We start from the raw sequence: 19,428 nt of genomic DNA, 5'->3' as shown, positions 1-19,428 counted from the left end.
CTTCATTTCTGTGTCTTGTATGATAGTGAACCGAATATCTTTGGGTTTTGAACTGTTGGTCTTACAATTAAACAATTAATTTAGAATATTTCACCTTTTATTAATTGTGGCTTTATCATGACAGAAAGAGCAAAGGTTGCTAGGCAGCAGTGACTAACTATAGTCCATAAACAAAGATGTACAGTACATACAGTACATTGTGTGTGTGTGTGTGTGTGTTTGTGTGTTGTCTTTGCTCTTCACCATCAATATATTAAGTCCTATGTAACTGTCCTTTCCTACTTTCATCCGTTTCTTTCCCTCTCTATTTATACCTATTTATATCATTACTTTGCTCACTTTGTCCGTTCATTCTACTTATTCTCAAGTTTTCTGCCCTTCCAACCCCACCACCTTTGTTAACAAGCTCCTGATCTGAACAAAAAGGATAAACAGCAGCAGTGGTGAGCATATCGTGAAAGAATTGTGAAATAAACCAGAACAATTAGAAAAAAAAAGTGCTTGTTTTTCCCACCTGGCTAAGAAGCTAAGCTAGCCAACGCCCTGCAGCTGAAAACAAACACAACCAGTCTGGAAAAAAGTATAGAAATCTAATTACTAGTCGATGCACTTGTTTTTTCAAAACATTAAAGGAGTTGCCATAGCAATAGTAAAGTCTACTTATCCTACAGTTCAATTAATGCATGTTAAATTGAATGCATTTTTTATTTTAATAAGGAGTGCTGTATGGTTTACTACAGCCTCATGTAACCTTACACATAAAACCAACGACAACAATAATAACAATAATAATCATAATAATAATAATATTCAAGAAAAAAGAGCTCTGTTATCAATACCGGTATTGGCAGATACTCAAATTCAAGTAAAAAGTGGATTGGTGCATCTCTAAAACAAAGACAGATGGAATAAGTGAGAGATTTTTATAAGAGTGTAAAAAACAGAAATACTAGAGTGTAAGAAAAGACAGAAAGACTGCAGAAAGTGATGATGAAGATAACACTTGACTGCAGTCAAAGACAGAGAGTTAAAGAGAAGAAACATTGAAAGTGTGAGAAGAGAGTCACAGTGACAGGAAGTCGAAAGCAAAGATAAAAACAGAAATGTCCATATACGGTCACTCGTGTCGCTGGAGTTGCCTGGCAACCTAAAAGTTTGGCTTGAATCTCACTGCCAAGTCATTATTGCTGTGAAACAATCTGTATCCTTTTATAACTACAGTGAAGTCAGAAAGAAAAGAGAGATTTACCACAAAGCAACTCCTCACACTGAGAAAGACAGACTGCTTTAAAGACAAGAAGCAGTAGCTCATTAAAACAGACCACAGACAGGAAATGGATGTTTTGGACAATGTTTTGCACTATTTATTTATGTTAGATCTCAAAACCTGCATGTATTCTTCATGTACTGTGTGTGGCATTGCTGTATCTGAAGCCTGGGGGTTTTATCCAGGTGGGTACAGTATTTACAAAAGCCTGATTCACTGTCCTCAATTTGTGTTTGTGGTTGTCTGTCTGGTTATGATCAGCAACTAGACACATAAGTGGACCCATCTTTTTAATGACCCATATTTGGCTGCAACAGAGGATTTTGATTGTGCTTTTATGATTATACTCAAGTTCACAAGTGGAACTGGAGGAATACATAAAGAAGGAAATGTTGATATACCGCTGAACCGAAATGTAAAGCTCTAATTGTAGTTAGCAGAGCTGCAAAATTAATTACAAATGATGCAGTTCACTAAAATGATTTGTTCATGAGTCTGACAAAACATCATTTGTCCAATCCGTTGATTGGAGTAATCAGAAAATGATGGTCATTGATCAAGCAAAAATGACATATTTGCTAGTTCCATGTTCGCAAATGTGAAGATTTTTTGTTTTTATGTAGTTTATATCAGTGTAAATAAATAAAAACTCATATCTTTGGGTTTTAGAGTGCTTGTAGGGCAAAAAGCAATTTGAAGATGTCACTTTCCGGAAATGTGTTTTCTCTGTTTTCAGGCATTGATTAATCAATAAATTAATAGAGATTAATAATTAATGATCTTTAACAGACAAAAGGTGGGCCTGCCATTTCTGTAAAAGCTAAAATTTGAAATATGGACAAATGGTGAAATGTATCAAAGATAAATGGTTTAATAGTGGAGCATGATATTGTAAAAAGACGATTATGTGTCTATGAACACATCCCTGTAGGTAGATCAGGCCTGTGTGAATCACAACTTCACTGCAACTTTTAACTCCCATGTAAACTTGCATTTCACAGTGACACTCTATCCCCTCTGTCTTTATAGAGGTCTTGGTTTAAAACAAGAAAGTCTTTACAGCTTTACAGCTGGCTCTTTAGAATTGTGCATGTGCAATTAACACACTGGGGAATTTACTACAGGAAAACAGAGGGGCAAGACATGTTTTCAGCCCCTACAACATCCGTTAAGCAAGCATGGCTGGTTGCTGAAATGCTGTACTTTTTTTCTTTGATTTCTTTTATTGGGCAAATGTATGCATGCCTGTGTGAACTTTCTGCTTTGAAGTAAAGGGCTATGTGGTCACTTTGAAGCCTTCTAGATGAAGTAAAATATATTATCCACAGTAGCCAATGAGAGAAAACATTTGCTGTGTGTTTGAATCATTTGTGTGTGTGTGTGTTTGTGTGTGTGTGTGTGTGTCTGTGTGGGAACCCGCTGCTGTGCAAACTCAATGCCTACCCAAGGATTGACATCTCTGGCAGAAAGGTAATGGGTAGCCACCTCTACATGCCTCTGTGTGTATGTGTCTGCTTGAGAGAAAGATTGTGTTTGTTGGTGTGTGTGTGACAGCTAAAGTGCTATTCAACAGGTGTGTGCTGCAGTCAGCAGTAACAGAGATTAACTACAAGCTACACAAACGGTCACAAAACCACACAGACACACAAGCAATCACACATACACACCAGAATGTGTCCCCCAAGCCTGTCTGGCTCACTAAATGTACGTATAGTGACCTCTTAAACTTGTACGTCTGGCCTTCAATGTCAATAAAGAAAGCTGAACTGCACTACCCATAAGCCAACACTTGTCATATCAATAAAACCAGGCTGGTGAACAGGTCAATTTATAGTATACAGTATAATAATATAGATATGGTATAAAATATATAAATATAGATATATTTGTTTTACCGAATGGAATTTGCATTATTCAGAAATGAGTACACTATGCACATTGCACAACATAAATGATGATTTCTATTAGTGTAGACAGACTTCCAAACCAAATATAAAGATCCCCTCCATATACGTTTTCATATAAAAATATACTTTGAATAATAAGCTTTAAAAATGTATTTGTGTATGATACAGGATGTTTTTTCCCCCACAAAAACGTCTGATTATTATGCATACACAGCAGTGTAGAGAGAGGTAGAGAGAGACAGGAAACGTGGTGGGAGAGAGGGGTGTGACTACCAGGGCGCCCACCTTGTTAAGAATTCTTTAAATTAAATCTACTCTGTTTTGCCTCATTATCAAATCCAGAATCTATGAATAAGCAAATAAAACGTTTAACCCTACTCATTTAAGACCATTCTCAGAGTATGTGCACTGGAGGTTTCAGGTTTCCACATCACACTCGTGCAAGTTGCATATTGGACATTGGCACGATTCTTAAACTCAGATTTAAGGTGAGCACATAGAAACACTCTTTGTTCAGTAGATGGATGTGAAAACAGCCTTCACATGTCAAACTCTGCACATACTATACAGGGACGTAAATATTTCTATGTATGTTTTCAAGTTTTTCTAATTCTTGATCTTCTCCTGTCTAACTTTATTCCTCTTTTTCTCCAATATTCTCACTTTTCCATACCCTCTCTTCTTCTTTCCCTCCAGAACTGTCACCTTTCCTTCTTTCTTTCTCTCCTTATTCTCTCACTTTTCCGTTGCTCCTCCGTTCCTATAACACTTGCTCCCTTCTCTCAATAGTTCTCTTCCTCTAATATCCCAACTCTCTCCATCCTCCCCTCCTTTATCCTCACGTCTCTGCCTCTCCCTCTCTTCACTCATCCTCCCCTTGCTTTACCCCACTGTGTAATACTCTGTCACTCTCTCTATCCATTATTCATGGCGCAGTCACAGTCGGCATTAAAGGGCCTCGCAATATCGCTACGGCAACAACGCAGCAGAGGCAGCCGCATTGGATCATGGGAAACTGGGTCACCTCCCAGGAGCGGGAGGAGGTGGGGGGGGGGGGGGGGGTGTGCAGAGGAGGGAGGTCGCTGTCATACACGCACATGCACGCACACGCACACGGAGACACACCTGATAGTTGTCCTACAAAGCAGGAGGACAGGAAAAGAGAAAGGTGATGAGAGAAAAAGACAGAGGAGAGAAAGAATAGTAGGGAATGAGAGATAATAGGTGTGGTCAATGATCCAGATACTGTAGCTGGCACAAATACACATGGAGTATGTGAGCTGTATGGCTGAATAGACACAGATGAATCCCGGATAGACAGCACATAATGCTCTGTACATTTAGCTACCATGTTAGTCATGCAATGTTAGTTTCAGTTTGGCTTCACAACGTTAAACATAAGTACACTAGACAATGCAAGCTTTTTTCCTAATGCAATAAAAGCTTTTCATCCCTTGTGTTTCTTATATTTTGCTATGTATTATATATGTTCCAAGTAAAGTCAGTGGTAACACAAAAAAGAAAAAAAGAAGAAAAAGTCAAGTCAAGTTTTATTTATATAGCACCAAATCACAACAGAAGCTGTCTCAGCAAACACAACATCTGCATTTGTGATGCAGCTGAAAGAGCCCATTTAAATAACTGATAACTGAAAAGTTGCTAATTAAACTTAAAAGAATGGCAAACTGGGTTTTGCATGTTTGAGCCCGTGTATACTTTCCCAAGCATACAGAACAAGGGCAGCAACAACCTTGTTTTTATATTCCTATTTTTGTTTGTGGTTAGTCTACCAGTTATATTCTCTATAATCCATTATTAATTTAGTCTATGAAATGTCAAAAAATAGTGAAAAATGTCTACAACAATTTCCCCGAGTCCAACAGTCAAGAAACCATAAATATTTACTGTCATATGCAACAAAGAAAAGCCAAAGAAAAGCTGTTTCTCACATTTGAGAAACTGGAAGCAGCAAATGTTTTGGCTTTTTTGCTTGAAAAATGACTGTAATGATTAATAAATTCCCCCCCAAAAAAAGATTAACTAAGTTTGTTTCCATTGGGTAATTGTTTCATCAACTAATTCTTTTATCTCTATACAGTACCATATGTGTTTAGATTTATTTCACTGGTTTCTATTAGTTTCTCTTTTGAAAACACTTCTTTGTTGATGTTTTCAATCCAATTCTGACATCTGAGAGTTAAATACTTATTGGCAACTGTTTCCATTCAATAAACCACCAAATTTACAATGGCCTTTATATGATGTCCATGTATTCTTCCTGTTTATCTTTCAGGTTTGATGTCCCAGGCACATAGCTCATGAATGCAATGCTTTTGAGCAGCCAACCCGTCAGATGTCGAAGCTCCCTTTAAAGCACCACAGAGGAGGTTTTCAAAAGTGCCAGAACATATGCCCTGGAAACCGGGTGACATCAATATATAGTATACCCAATTTGTAGTTAATGGGGTGAAACCTGCAAAAGCATTGGTCTCCAACTATGCTGCCTGTCATAAAATGACACAGTCTTTTCAATGCACATCGATTCCCTGATGAACAGATTTTAGTGAACGCATATGAGTGGAAGCAGCAATTTACAGTGTGAACAAGGCCACTTTATTGATCATGACCAACCTGCCTCCCACTGGCCTCTCAACAATAAACAATAAAGACCCGCAAGCAAAAGCTAACTGATATTCATCTTTTGATGTGAATTCACTATTACACTGTAGATGAGTCATCACAAGAATAAATAAACACTGGAGCTGCTGTCTGCATGTCAAGTGGACCTAAATGATGAATGTACAAAATTTTTAGAAATATCTTCTTGATATTGTGCTGTAGCCCCCTTAAACAATTCACATCTTAATTATCTAAAAGCTTTAAAATCCTTTATGTGCTTCTCTTTATCTAGATCTCCTCCTTTGTGCTTGGTATAGATTAATGAGGGAGATCAATAAAGGATAAGGGCCTTTACCTGGATTCACCTCATTACTGTATTTAATTAAAAAGCATGTGTCACTTCCCTATGTTATACTTCCAGGGTATATCTCACATGCACACACACACACGCACACACGCACACACACACACACACACACACACACACAGGAACAGTCTGTCACATGTTGCCACCAAGGAAGAAAACGGAAACATCTGTTTCTATGGGAACCCAGCCCTTTGATGATGCAGGCAAAACAGGCAAACCACACTAGCACAAACACACACACACACACACACACACTACAGAGCTCTGCATCATAATGACACACCTTATCAACAGCCAGAGTTTCAACCCAGTGTGTATATGTGTGTGTGTGAACAATCACCTTGAATGTGTATGTGTGTGACAGGGAGGCACAGAGAGCCAGAGTGTGTGTGTGTGTGGCTGCCAGATCCCAGACCAGATGGCTAAATGTCAGTGAATACCTCACCGACATGACTGCTAGTTCTCCCTAACAGAACCAATGCACACTGCATCATAGCATCACCTACTAATTCAGTGAGCGAGCGAACTGGAAGGGATTTCAGATATTTTACTCTCAGAGCGTCTAGAATGCTTCCACAAGCAGGAACAAGACCATCAGTTCAAAGGTCACAGTATAGACAAATTTATACTGTAGATCGCTGGAACTGGAAAAGGTCTGTTAATGACAAGTCTGCTTCTTTTACTGTAGCCTCCGGATAGTTTTTAGTTTCTATTACTAAAGTGATCAGATTTTGCATTAAGCTCAGCACATAGATTGACTGATGGGGGGCCTTTTAGCTGAGGGTGTGCAGTTTGCTTTACTCCTCCGGAGATCACTCCAGGCTTTTATGGCTGGTCAAATATTAGTCTACACAAAAACACACACACACATGCACACGCAGAGTACACATTACACCTGTTAGCCACCCTTAATTTGCCCAAAGATCTACTATGCACTTCCATTACCTTTGTTGCCATGACTCTGATGTTTGTATGTATGCACAATTGGTTGTGTGTGTATCCTGGGGATGCCAGTGATGTGATGATCCTAAATATACTGTAAATCTCCCAGTTTTATAGTATAAAGTTAGTAGGTTGAACTGACATAGACATAGGATATAGTATAGATAAAAATTCAGCACATCTCTGTATCTGGGTATAACAAGCAAAGAAGAGTAAGCTTATAATACTTTTCTCCTTGTTTCCTTTGTATCCAAACAGACATGCAAAGAGTCAAGTCATACTTAGGAGAGTGAACTACACATAAAACACCTGCGTCTAAACAAACCTGAATGGAGTGTGATGCATGTGATGGTCTCATACAAAAGAGCACAGATGTGTAATGACTGACAGAGCATATAAGAAGACATAATAGCTACAACAGAATGGAATAGGAAATAATAGAATATAATAGTGAGGGAACAATTTCCCTGAATGTTTTGACTAAACAGACTAAAGCAATTCATGTAATGGATATTGTTTAAGGTTTTGCTTTTGCTTAACTCCACTAAAGTTTAGTATTCTGTAAGAGCTGCAGCTATATCTGCGCTAAAAGAGGGGTGAAGATGGAGGTACAGCTACTGCTATTACCTCTTTTGTGCCGTACAGCAATCTAACACATCATATCACGGGAGCATACAATCTGAAGTACAGAGCTAAAGTACAAAGGCATGTAGTGGCTGCCTTACTTGTCAGCGATGGTCTTTTACTCCTGTCATTGTCCTTGACTAAAACTGAGTGCTGAGGCTAAATTCACATTTCTCCACGGGGGTTTACTAAATTTAAAATAGAGATTAAATTTCAAACTTAACACTGACCTCTGCACTTGAATCTGAAAATGTTCCACCACCTGTTCACCCATACATTATTTGATTTTATGCTGATTCATTGACTATTACTTCACCTCATCAGTATATCTTTGATAATCTGACATCTGAACATGTATGTCATGTCATGACATATGCACAGTCTCTGCTTGTCTCTGTTCACTCTGTTCCCTCCTGAGGTTTTTTTTTTTTTTTTTTTTTAGCTCTGCCCAATGTGAGATAGCTTACTGGCTGGGGGGGGAAAGTCTGCCTTGAACAAAGCCATTAAGCTTAAGTCAACTGCATTTGCCATAATAGCAAACTTTGACAAGAATGTTTCTAAATGAAATGGGGACATTAAGACTGACATTGCTCCCTGTGGTAAGTCTGTACTGAGAACTTTGAGTTTCAGTGATGGACAGAGACATTACTCCCTCTTTCTCTCTGTGTGCTCTGTGGGAGCTGTAATGTGGGTCGATGTGAGGCAGAGGTGGACACTTTTAGCTCAGTAAAAATATCCTGTTCTATCTCTTTCTCTTCTTTCTCTCCCTCACAGCCTCTATGTCTCTTTCTCCTTTACCACTGGCACATCTGGAGCTTCATACAAACGTTTAAAAAAAAAAAAAAAAAATCACCTCAGCATTGCTAGCCTCTTGCAGACAGTTACATAATTTTTATAATTCTTTCCTCAGCATTAGGAAAACTTTATTTTAGTTTCAGGCTCATTTAACCTGATTTAACATGAATTGCTTGCCAAATTAGTGCATTGCCAAATACCAATGCAGCATCACGCAAATCCCAATGCACATATAGCACATCCACAGAACCTATATACAGTATTTCCTCCCACACAGGAATGTACACAAATACACACACATACAAATATACAAACATAGCTCAGAGATCACTGTGGTCTGGTATGCAGGTTTGGAGTAAACTGGGGGCGTAAGATGGGACGATTTCCAGAGAGCGGCCATGGCATCATGGGATACATGCCTGGGACAGCGTTCTCACAAAACCCTAAAAATATTGATTTTATAAATACTGGCAGACACACACGCAAAGGCACTCACAAATTATAGGTACATATATGTTTACTTTCCTCTCTTAAACAAAGAAGAAACAGATTTTTTTAAGGCACAAATATGGAGAAGAGGGGTGTGAAAAGGAGAGACAGAAAGAGGGAGAGGTCAGAGGGTTTGTGTGGAAATCGCCCTTTCTTTATCACCAGAATGGGACTATTAAAAAGCAAGGGAGGAGGAGAGAGGGAAGAGGAAATAGTGTTGTAATGAATGTGGTGCCACAGCTGCCATCATTTAGTCTTATCTTTTATTAGAGGTGGAGGAGAAGAGCAAAGGAGAGAAGAGAAAGACTCAGAGAGAGGACAAGAGGGTAAATACACAAATTCTTGCATATTATGTATTTTCAATTTAAAAAAAATAAATCAACAGTCATATCACCAAAGCGGAATGCTAACAGAATGTTACCCTTTAACCATATTGTTTCTGGTTAACAGCCATACCGATGAAATACTTCCAAATAGTGAGAGAAAAAATAGTGAGCAACAAAACATTCAGTTTCAATCAGAGTATTTTTTACGCTTATAATGTTTTGAGTGAAAAGGGGTGAAAGAAAACTACAAAATGTGAAACAAGTACAAATAAATAACAATACAGGCTGACATGATCACTTCAGCAAATACAATAGTTCAACTTTATTGTACACTTACCCCCAAGTCCTTGAGGGTATTCACTATAATTTCATCCATCATCAACCACAAAATATTGCTAGACCAACTGGAAGACTGGGACTTTCTGGTACAGTACTAAATTGGTTTGAATCCTACTTAAAGGACAGGGACTACTTTGTGTCATTAGGTAATTAGACATCTGAATGGACAAAAATGACATGCGGAGTTCCCCAAGACTCCACTCTAGGGCCTCCTCTATTCAACATCTACATTCTCCCATTGGCTCAAATTATGGACAACAAAATATGTTACCATACTTATGCAGACGACATACAAATTTACATAACCATACCACCAGGGGACTATGGTCCAGTACAAGCACTGAGTAAGTGCATTGAACAAATTGATGATTGAATGTGCCAGAATTTTCCTCAATTAAACAAAGACAAAACTGAGGTAATTGTTTTTGGAGCAAAGGAAGAACAATTAAAAGTCAGCATTCAGCTTCAATCGGTTAAAAACCACAGAACAAGCCAGAAATCTTGGTGGACTAGTCATGGACTAAGGCCTGAATTTCAACACCCACATTAGGACAATTACAGAGTCAGCCAACTATCACCTTAAGAACATATCAAGGATTAAAGGACTTATGTCTCAGCAGGATTTGGAAAAACTTGTCCATGCATTTATCTTAAGCAGACTTGACTAGTGTAACAGTGTCTTTACAGGTCTCCCTAAGAAATCGATCAGACAGCTGCAGCTGATTCAGAATGTTGCTGCTTGAGTCCTCACTAAAACCAAGAAAGTGGATCACATCAGTCCAGTTCTCAGATCTTTACACTGGCTTCCTCCTACCTGTCAAAGAATTGATTTCAAAATACTACTGTTGGTTTATAAAGCATTGAATGGTTTATGGCCAAAATACATTTCTGATCTTCTGCTATGTTATGCACCATCCAGACCTCTCAGATCATCTGGGACAGGTCAAAAATAAACATGGAGAAGCAGTGTTCAGTTATGCACCACATATCTGGAACAAACTCCCAGAAAACTGCAGGTCTACTGCAACTCTCAGTTCTTTTAAATCAAGGCTGAAGACTTTTCTGTTTGATGCTGCCTTTTATTAAATCAAGCTTGAGGTTTTTGGTTCATTTCTTGCCCTGCACTGTAACTTTTATTCTTGTATTTTATACCTGTCTTCTTCTATTTTAGCTTGTTTTTTGTTTTGTCTATTCTCTTAGCTCTTTAATGACTGTTTTTAATTGTATTTAAATGTTCTTTTATGGTGTGTTTCTTTTGCACTTTGTCTCGATGCTTTTAATGTTTTATGTGAAGCACTTAAAATTGCCTTGCTGCTGAAATTTGCAATACAAATAAACTTGCCTTGCCTTGTATAGTAATAAAACATCTAAAAGCAAAAATCTTATCAGATAGGGGACCCTGGTACAAAATCTTATCAAATGGGGGTCTGTGGCCTAATTTGTGTCAGTTTAGGGGTCCTTGATGTGAAAAAGTTTGAGAACCACTGCTCTAAAATACCAACCATGATCCATTATCTCTTCCATGTGGTTGGCCATTAGCTCATGTATCAGAATATTGTCAAATGCATTTTTGGTTTTCACCAGTAGATAAAAGCCATTTGTGTTGGTCATATTGGCCAACACAAACGGCACAAATGGAGCAATAACAACCTGCCTAGTACTAATTAATTCAAAGCTTATTTATTCAATTAAACCTCACTGATGGAGCCATTCCTAATTCCCATTTTAGGAAATGTTGCAAATGACAAAATGACGAAGAATAACAGAGGCTTATAGAGATAATCTGGTTCAGCAGAGAAACTATTCAACTTGCCATGTAGATTTTATGATTTTTTCCCATGTTTAGGGTTCATTTTCAGTTACACTGGAGCCCTGCAGCAGTTAGGAATCATTATAAAATGGCTCCAAAATATGGAACCAACAGAGCACAAACCAAACTATAGTCTGGAGCGGTAACTTTTAAGTTGAAAAGCACCAATGTCTCTAACTGGGGTATTTCTTTTTCCCTGTGGGAGCTGAAAAGGGGAACAGAACAGCATTTATACAGTAATTTCCAAATAATGACTCCCCCGGCTATAGCATGGTTGGAACTTGTACTTCAGAAAGCTTGCAAGAGATTTTATGTTTCCCATATGTGTGGGAAGGCCTACTGATGTGTACAGGACCTGATATGGTTAGGGCTGCAACTAATGGCTACATTCATAATTGATGTGATGATTATGAATCGATGAATCGTTTAGTCTATAAAACATCAGAAAATAGTGGAAAACGCCTTTCAGCACAATGTGACATCTTCTTATTGCTTGACTTGTCCGACCAACAGTGTAAAACCAAAAGATACTCAGTTTACAATGATATAAAACTGAAAAAAAGGAGAAAACTCTCACATTGGAGAAGGTAGAGCCAGATAATAGATGGCATTTTTCCTTGAAAAAATGACCTAACCGATTCATTGATTCTCAAAATAGTGTCTGATTCGTTTTCTTTCAGTCGAATCAATTTCTTTCAATAGTTTCAGCTCCGGACAAGTACTGAATGATGTTAATCTCTGTCTGTTAATATACTGTATACAGTGCATGTGCACTATACTAATAAATGCATCAAATTCCACTGTAACTATTGAGACAGCAACATACACAAGCACTTCACACGAACACACACGCCCTTCTCCAGATGCACGGTGAGTAGCTACATTCCACCAAGTCTATTCAGAAGTGCACACACACACACACACACACACACACACACACACACACACACACACACTGTCACACACCGCCATCACCACAAGAAAACAGACCAACATTGTTTAGATAAGTGAACGTACAGATAGATGCTGATCGTTCCTCTCCATCTATAAATAGACACTCCTAGCAACCAGCACCAAAGGAACGGCATGTTAACTTGATCCTCTAAAGCAGAAATGATGCGGAGAGGACGAGAGAAACACAAGCACAGACAGACTCCAGGCGATGTTTGCGGCAATATATGGGTAATGGAATCAATATTAGGCAGTGAACTTTAGGTTATTTAATTTTTTTGGATGAAATTCGACAAATCAGATCAAAAGCAAAACAAAGAGGCCGGTTCTGAGGTAAAATAATGTAGATAAAGAAAAAACACCCAGAAACACAGGCAGACAAACAAATTTGTCTTCAAGCCCCCCTCCACCCAAAAATGTCTTATTGTTAGTTCACTTAGATGTTTGACCTTCACAGTGGAGAGTGATGTATGTGTAGAGTTTGACACAGAAGGCTGTTTTCAAGTTTATCTGCTGAAGGTTTCTTTGTGCCCACTTTACAGTTAATCTGAGTTTAAGGCATTAATGTATGATCATGAATTTGTGACATCTCAACTAGCTTTGAAGCTAATCATGGGACAATATGCAACAACTCAAGTGTTCATGAAATGTGGATATACAGGGAGACAGTAGGAGACATCTTGTGTCTAGCAGTTTAACTTCTGAAATGGACAATATTTGTATATTCATAGATGACGTATTTTTGCCTCTAAGTGGGTATGCAACTGAAATTCATGTGTGTGTTTTTTTACGTCTCACTTCTCTTGCCTGTCCTCGCCATTTAGTGTCAGCACCTCACAACACGGTAAAAATAAACAACGACAACGATGGGGGTCAATGGAGAGATGAGGAAGTTTCAAATTAGCTGAACATTTATGGAGAAGCTTCTGAACAAGTCAAACTGAAAAGAACTTATCATAACCAAACCTTTTTTTTTTTTTTTTAGAAAAACTGTTGTTATTATTGTGCATGTTACCTTACATTGCACTTAAATCTGTGCATGCATGGCAGTTTAGGACCTCAACGGTGTTCACACCAGAGCCAGATAGGCTACATGTCATGAATGTTAACCATCAACACAAAGAGATCAGATCTGAAAAAAAAAATCTTAATTGAGAATTAAGGCTTGTAATTTGAACATAACTATAGATCTGGATTTTTCATTAAGGGAGAATGGGTAGATTTTTGTATGTTTTAATAATTTCCAACAAGGTAACCAAAGTGGAAAAAAGCGTATTACAAAAAAATGCAATAATACAAATTACTGTATGTCTTAAAACATTGTCTGCCAAAATGACTTGTATGGCTGTTGGAAGTTGAAGATATGAGCTTTGTTTAAGGTCTGGTTATGTTTTGGCAACAAAACTACTTAGTGAAGGTTAAACATTAACTACATGGTTAAAATAAACCAGTGTAGCCTGTTGGTAGGAGGTGGGATGTTAACAGCAGTCGCCACACTGGTCCCCTCACTTGTAGGTTTTGTGGTGGTATAACAACAACACCCTATTTGTGCCTTTGCTACTGAAAGAGGACAGTCATATTCACACAACCACAGCCAGAGGTCCCTTGTCAGGAAAACACAAACATATGTCATTTTAAGTATTTCAGCAAATTACCAGTGTTGTTTGTATAACAAGAAAGATACATAAAGATAAGATGTTGAGAGGTGGAGCTATGTGTGTGTGTGCGTGTTGTGATGGGGTCCATTACCTTCTAAAGGGTGATTAATTGACTTAAAGGTGTTCACTGCACATGCCTACTGCAGAGCCAGAAGCTAATTCGTCTAACAGTGAACTGCCTGTCACCTACCGCTGGTACACACACCTCGTTGCACACAAATGAATGACTGTGAACAACCATGAGTTCACACATTCACAAATGATGCACAAACATGGGTGACGCTATTCAAACGTATACACACTATATAGAAAATCAAACAGACTTGAATGTACACACACACACACACACACACACACACACACACAGTATCACACCAACATTATCTCAGACCTCAATCACTATGAATCCTATTAAGCTTCATTATTGCTTAGGGGGTTTGGCGTCAGACGTGTTTCTCTTGATCAATCAGTGTCTAATCAGGTGTATTGATTAGCTAATTGCTTGGTTATGACAATGTTATTCTGTCAATCTGAAAGCATCCATATTGATCTGATTAGAGGGATGAATGAAGGGAGAGCAGGAGGAAGAAAATGACTGAGAGGAAAAACAAGGGGAGAGGAAACAGAGAAATAGACACAGAGTAGAAAAAGATAAAGCTGCCAGAAGGGAGTGAACACAAGTTTTTCACACTTCATATTATACTTCATGAAAATTCAATTTTTCCTTTTTTTTTAGCTGTGTTGTTTCTGTGCTGAACTACCTAAAGTGTTGCATATATTTCGTTCCTGAGAGAAGAGACTTTCTCACACTTTGGTTCCTACCCATCTTTCCTCTGTAACCAAGGACAGATGAGGAGCATCACTACGGATACCATATCCATGACAACCTCTCCCGCTGCTATTATTGGGCATGTCGTCAAGGAGACAGAGCGGCACATTATGGGATGCAGACAGAAATAGAAGTCATGTACTGGAAGCAATACAACAGATCTCTGGTATTACATAAGAAAGACTTGTGCAAATCTAATGAGGGGGTGCCATTGATTCTAAAACTCACACATAGGTTCAGGGGTAATTATATAGAGCATCATCGAGTCCTTGATGCAGCTGTTTTGAGTACATGTAGATACTTTGTGAAAAGATACAACTTTGTTTATTTGAAAATGATAAAAACTGGAAAAAGGGAAGAAATAAAAACTTTGTGGGCAGGCAAACAAAACCACAAGGGGACAAAAAGAAAAGAAATGGCAAAAATACAAGGAGGAGGATGACAAAACAATGTGAAGTTACAACAAGGGGTTAAGGATGAGCTGAATAAAAACAAGTTCAAAAGCCTCCAGAGGTTCAAGCTCACATTATATTTAATGAGAGGGTTACCTCACAGTTTTTAAGCACTTAAAGGCAAAGGTGACACTGTAATGAATAACTTAAAATCTCGTATAATAGTGAAAGGATGGTGGTCACATTATTGGCAGGGATTCCTACTGGTTAATCAGTAAGAAGAAGGTTGCAGGTTCACACTCAGCAAATGTCCATGATTGTTAGTGTCTTTGACCAAAACAGTCAGTGTAATCTGCTCTGAGTAAAATGTTAATGTAATGAGAATGCACTTACAGTCAGAAGTGTGATTGAGACTGTGGCAAATCAACAAATGGGAAGTAATATGGAGTGTAGCAGTCTTGGTTTAATTTCTTTCTTGGAAATACACTGAGTTAACTGAATAAGGTCAATTGTCAAAGTGAGTTTTCAGTTTGACTCCTTCAATGGAAATACATATATGTCCAGTACCAGTCCAAATTTTGGACTGGTTTCTCACTTTCTCATTCACATGGATGGGAAGTACTGTATATAAATGGAAAACATACTTAAATATTTACATTAAGCTGAGAGACACCAGAGCTGTCTACATAGAAGTAGACAGCTGCCACAGTATATTGAGTAACTGGCTTTTGAGTGGAGCGTAATCCACTTGAGACAGCTGCTACAAAGTAGTAATGAGGTATTTTTAAAACCATTGGAAAATATTTTTTTTGTTTTGCACTTAATGATTAAATGTCAGCGTACAACATTAGATCACACACTTGACAACAACTGAGCTAAACCAGCTGATGCCACACACACAGTGCAAATGGCCTATTAATCAGCCTGACAGTTGTGCTACATTTCCCCTGCTACCCTTACAAAAGACCGCTTGTTTTAACTTGTATACTTGTTAATACCACACACATACACAAAAATGTACAAATAAACACACACACACACACACACACACACACACACACACACACACACACTCAGATACAAGTTAAACCATATACTTAAGCCTCTGATCCATCTGCACACTGCTTCCTGTCTGTCACAAGGTTATAAAACTAATTGACCACAGCTGTGGTGGTGGTGAGTAGGTTTGGTTGTGTGTGTTTGTGTGTGTGTGTGTGTGTGTGTGTGTGTGTGTGTGTGTGTGTGTGTGTGTGTGTGCATGTTCTAACTTTCATTAACTGTAGGGTCCAAAATAACACAAGAATAGAAGACCTGAAAATAGGTTCATTTATGAGGCCAAACTCCCAATGCAAGTGCGTACGTGTCTGCAAGCCATTGCCTCATGCTATACACATATACAATTTCAAAATGGCTAAGCGGGCAGCATTAAAATTCTCCCCACAGTGTTGACAGACACTGAGAGACAGACTTGTTACTACTATCTAGTCTAGACTATCCCGCCTGTCTTCGAGTTGTTGCTGAAAGCTAATCAAAAGTGACGAAAAAATAAACAAATTAGAAACTAAGCATTGTTTTTCAAAATTGCGATGAATTATCTTACTTATACTCTATGAGAAAAGTAATTATTTTCACAAAATATTCATTACCTGAAGGCGCACTTTAAATTCAGACTCTCTGAGTCACATTGTATTTACCATTAATTTTCGGGTTCATTCATTAGCTCTCTACTTATAATTTCAATATTTCTGGCATGATTGGAGGGCTGAATAATACAAGTGGAATCTTTTCAAAGATATGAAACCAATGAAGAGCTTAAATAGGTTAAAGAATGGCCTGAATTTTTCATCATTAACTGTAATGTGATCACTGACACCCAATCTGTAAAGCCTTAGATTGGCTCTGTTACAGGAAAAAGGATTGTAATTGCAGTAACACATTAATGTATGTATGCCCTCCTACAGTATTCAGAGAGCTGAAGAGAGGCAGAGAGAGTGGGTGATGGACACAGATTGAGAGGATAAAAACAGCTGTCCTCCTTCAGTCCTATTTACTCTTCCACTGACTCACTCATATACTGTACACTCTGATACTGTATCATTTAAGGAGAAATTAAAGGGTGCATTGAGAGTAAAAGAATATGGAAACAAATGTGATTTCTCCGATCAGAGATGAAACCACAAAAAAAAAAAGTCCTTGATAGTCCTTTTGTGCGGTGATGTGACGCCTGACCTTTTGAAAGTTTCTAACAATGGATCCTTTAAATGTTGACATGAGAGCAAGCATATGTGAGCACATACACTACCTAATAATTATACTGCACCATACACGCCGGAGCATTAGTAAAGGTGACAATATCATTCTTAGAAAGTAGGAAAAAAGACAGACAGAGTGGCAGATGTTACATGACCTCAGAGGGATTAGTGTCCTCCTCACACTAATACACTGGCATACATCACACACACACACACACACACACACAGATACGCAATCGTATTGGTTTATAGAACCGCAAAGCAACACACTGCTTTACACACACTATCACACCCTGATAAAGCAGCCAGGTTTAGGTAATTAGATAAGAGGTTTGGCAAAGAAGAGTCAGAAAAATGGACTGCTCCTTCAAAACATCTGTTGCTCAAAAAAATGTCTTTGTTTTGTAAGATGTATTTATTTTACTTTAAAACATATTAAATTACTGTATAGTACGTTTAGTACATTAGAGCAGATGACATTTTGGCAACCGTAAAATCAATCCTCAATCAAAACAACTCAAGTAAGTCCACCCAAAAGAGCTCACAATTCCTCAATCAAAACAACTTTTTTCTCCTTAGCCAAAATATTCCTGCTGCCAATGGGAAAATGATTCTTTGCCTTTGATCAAATCAACTCACATGGCTTTATTTGATACAACTCAAGAGTCGTGAGTCAAAATAACTCAAACCCTCCATTTTCTGCAGGATTCTAAGTGGATCATAATAATCAATGACTCTGTGGTGTCCAAACAATCATGGAGCAAATGATGCTCAAAGCAGGTATTATTCAAGTAAAACCCTGTTTATTTTCCTTTCTTAGGTCCCACTAAATTTCTCTAATCTTTCTTGCTCCAATCTTTATGTCATCTAATTTCTTTGTCTTTCACCCTTTTCACTTGATCCTCCCTGTCTCTCACCTCCATCAAGCAGTCACAGCATCACACAGCATCCCCCACTCCTCTCAGATACATGGCAGCAATCACACACACACAGTGAAATTAGCTGGAAATGTGCAAATGACACGCTGCTCAGTAATGCTAATTAACAGCAAAATCTGCCGATGAAATATTTCATAAATCAACCACTCAACTAAGAACATGTGAGTCAAGATAGCGTATCTCCAAAGGAAACTCAGATGCTCAAAAACACACATCCTACCAAGAAATGGAAAAAAAAAAACAACCAACCAGCTTCTAAAATCAATATTCAAATAAAAAACAGTTTAAATATGTGCACTACTCACCAGATTGGAGTTGGTGGCATTCGAGTCATCCTCAGGGAAGGGGATGTAGACGGCTAAGGCCACACAGTTAGCAAAAATGGTCATCAGGATGATGATCTCAAATGGTCTGAGAAGAGGGTTAAGGAAGATACACACCAGAACAGAGAAGAGTACACAAAACAAAACAGCGGTGTACAGACATGTCAACTTCCTAGTGTTTTATAGGTTCCTAATAACCAAGACCTGACATAGAGTAAAGGATAGAGTATATAGGTCCAGGTAGGCTCTATTGCTGTGGGTCTAATATTTGTGTGGGACCCAGCAGACTCACTATCAGCTCATGTGATGCCTTATAATCAATCACTAAAGAAGAGAATCTCAGATAGCTGTAGCTGTTAGACAGTTTTCTAACAGCTACTTCTTTATTTGTCTTTATTTGGCAGCACATCATGCTTTTGGCCAGTGTTCTCTCTCGATTTGGATCTGTTGGGGTCAACCACATTTTTGATTGAGTCTAATTATCCTCCGGTTTACTTCAGACCAAGTCTGACTGTCCTCAGATCCCTTCCTGATTCAGTGTCTTTTTTGAAATATCAACATAACATAAAGACTCTTCATATCAGGCATGTTATCTTTTAC

At 38.3% G+C, this 19,428-nt stretch overlaps 1 protein-coding gene across 6 annotated transcripts in view; it reads right to left on the bottom strand.

The window, feature by feature from the left end:
- cacna1c (calcium channel, voltage-dependent, L type, alpha 1C subunit) overlaps nucleotides 1-19,428 on the bottom strand; it is a 214,674-nt gene that overhangs the window by 119,408 nt on the left and 75,838 nt on the right. For all 6 annotated transcript variants that reach the window (XM_067581243.1, XM_067581246.1, XM_067581247.1 and 3 more), the window contains exon 3: nucleotides 18,811-18,916. In XM_067581243.1, the coding sequence (XP_067437344.1) occupies nucleotides 18,811-18,916 (106 nt within the window). The remainder of the gene's footprint in view (nucleotides 1-18,810; nucleotides 18,917-19,428) is intronic.

The sequence above is a fragment of the Thunnus thynnus genome, chromosome 23 (assembly GCF_963924715.1).
Source record: "Thunnus thynnus chromosome 23, fThuThy2.1, whole genome shotgun sequence".
NCBI classification, from domain to species: domain Eukaryota; kingdom Metazoa; phylum Chordata; class Actinopteri; order Scombriformes; family Scombridae; genus Thunnus; species Thunnus thynnus.
This window is presented reverse-complemented; position numbering and strand designations above follow the sequence as displayed.